At 63.6% G+C, this 1,632-nt stretch overlaps 2 protein-coding genes across 2 annotated transcripts in view; one reads left to right on the top strand and one right to left on the bottom strand.

Annotated features, from left to right (window-relative positions):
* Positions 1-702, bottom strand: part of NOSIP (nitric oxide synthase interacting protein) — a 17,515-nt gene extending 16,813 nt beyond the window's left edge. The window contains exons 1-2 of the mRNA XM_015850958.2: positions 509-702; positions 136-187 (exon numbers count right to left, since the gene is read on the bottom strand). Of these exons, the coding sequence (XP_015706444.1) occupies positions 136-187; positions 509-645 (189 nt within the window). The 5' untranslated portion in view covers positions 646-702. The remainder of the gene's footprint in view (positions 1-135; positions 188-508) is intronic.
* Positions 703-770: 68 nt separating this feature from the next.
* LOC107307450 (proline-rich protein 12) overlaps positions 771-1,632 on the top strand; it is a 13,105-nt gene continuing 12,243 nt past the window's right edge. Inside the window, exon 1 of the mRNA XM_015850957.2 lies at positions 771-1,597. Coding sequence (XP_015706443.1) covers positions 1,512-1,597 — 86 coding nt within the window. The 5' untranslated portion in view covers positions 771-1,511. The remainder of the gene's footprint in view (positions 1,598-1,632) is intronic.

Here is a 1,632-nt window from a genome sequence, read left to right as displayed (position 1 = left end):
TGACCGGAAGTGGATGAGGGGGGGATTTAGGCCTAACCGGAGGCCTCACGTTTAGGCCTGACCGGAAGTTGGGGGAGGAACCGGAGGCCTCATGTTCAGGCCCGACCGGAAGTTGGGAGGGAACGGAAGCCTCACGTTTAGGTCCGACCGGAAGTGGGAACCGGAAACGGAGGCCTCACGTTTAGGCCTGACCGGAAGTGGATGAGGGGGGAACCGGAAACGGAGGCCTCACGTTTAGGCCTGACCGGAAGTTGGGGGACCGGAACTGGAGGCCTCATGTTCAGGCCCGACCGGAAGTGGGGGGGGGGACAGGGGGCCTCACAGTCAGGCCCGACCGGAAGTGAATGGGAGGGAACGGAAGCCTCACGTTTAGGCCCGATCGGAAGTGGAGGGAGGAACCGGAGGCCTCACGTTTAGGCCTGACCGGAAGTTGGGGGAGGAACCAGAGGCCTAACGAAGGCCCGACCGGAAGTGAACGGGGGAGGGGGACCGGAACCGGAGGCCTCACGTTAAAGCCCGAGCTACACCATTTCCGTCCCCCCACAACCCCCCCTTATCCGCCATTAAATACCCACCCGTGTCCTTCCGCTTCTCGTGGTAGGTGTAAACGGCTCCGGCCGTGCAGTTCTTGCCGTGCCGCGTCATGGCGGACAACGGAAAGGGGGGGGGGGGGAAGCGCTTCCGGGTTGTGGTGATGGTGTTTGATTGGCTGTTATTAAAGCACTTCCGGTGTGGGGGCGGAAGTTGGGTTGCTAGGCAACGGGTGGGCCGGAAGTGAGGGAGGAGAAAGCGGAAGTGAGGCCGGAGGGACCGGAAGTGGCGCTGCGGAGGAGGAAAGGCCGTAATTCGGGCTGTAAGTGCGGCCTGTTCCGTTATAACGCGACGTGGGGGGACGGAAACACCGGAAGTCGGTCGGTAAAAGGCGGAAGCGGCGGCTCTGAGCCACGTTAATGCCTTTAGGAGCGGGAACCGGAAGTGAGGCTGCGAGCCTGGGGGCTTGTTCCGGTAAGGAGGAGGAAAAGGACAATGGCGGCACCGGAAGTGCAGTTTTAAAGCAATCGGAGGGGAACCGGAAGTGAGAAGGGAGGAGAACGGAGCGCTTCCGGTAAGGAGGGAGGGACCGGAAGTGTGGAGCGGAGACCGAAATCTCGCGATGACTCAGTAGGAGGGACGGACCGGAAGTGAGGGGCTGCGAGACCGGAAGTCTCACCGTGATTCAGTAGAAGAGATTCGGACGGACGATAAAACCGGAAGTGTGGCAGGGCGACCGGAAGTCCCGCGTTGACACAGTAGTTAGGCCGAACCGGAAGCTAGGCCCCGCCTAGCCGGAAGTTGTTATATGAGCCAATAGGAGGAGACCGGAAGTGCGTGACCGGAAGCGCCGGCCCCGCCTATCGCCGCCCATCGTCGCGGTGCATTGTGGGAGGAAGCGGCGGAGCGCGGCCCTCGGCCAAGATGGCGGCTCCGTGAGGCGGCCTCAGCGCTGCCCCCCGGGCGGAGCCGGGTCCGACATGGAGCGGAACTACGCGGCTGCCGGGTTCGGGGACCCGCTCGGAGCCGCCTCGGGGTGGGGGTACGAGCGGGGAGCGAAGGCCAGGTAACAACGGGAACCGGAGAGCGGGAACGGGGGGG

This window comes from Coturnix japonica, unplaced genomic scaffold, assembly GCF_001577835.2.
Source record: "Coturnix japonica isolate 7356 unplaced genomic scaffold, Coturnix japonica 2.1 chrUnrandom606, whole genome shotgun sequence".
Classification (NCBI taxonomy): domain Eukaryota; kingdom Metazoa; phylum Chordata; class Aves; order Galliformes; family Phasianidae; genus Coturnix; species Coturnix japonica.
Note: the sequence above shows the minus strand (reverse complement) of the source record. Positions and strands in the feature narration are given on the sequence as shown.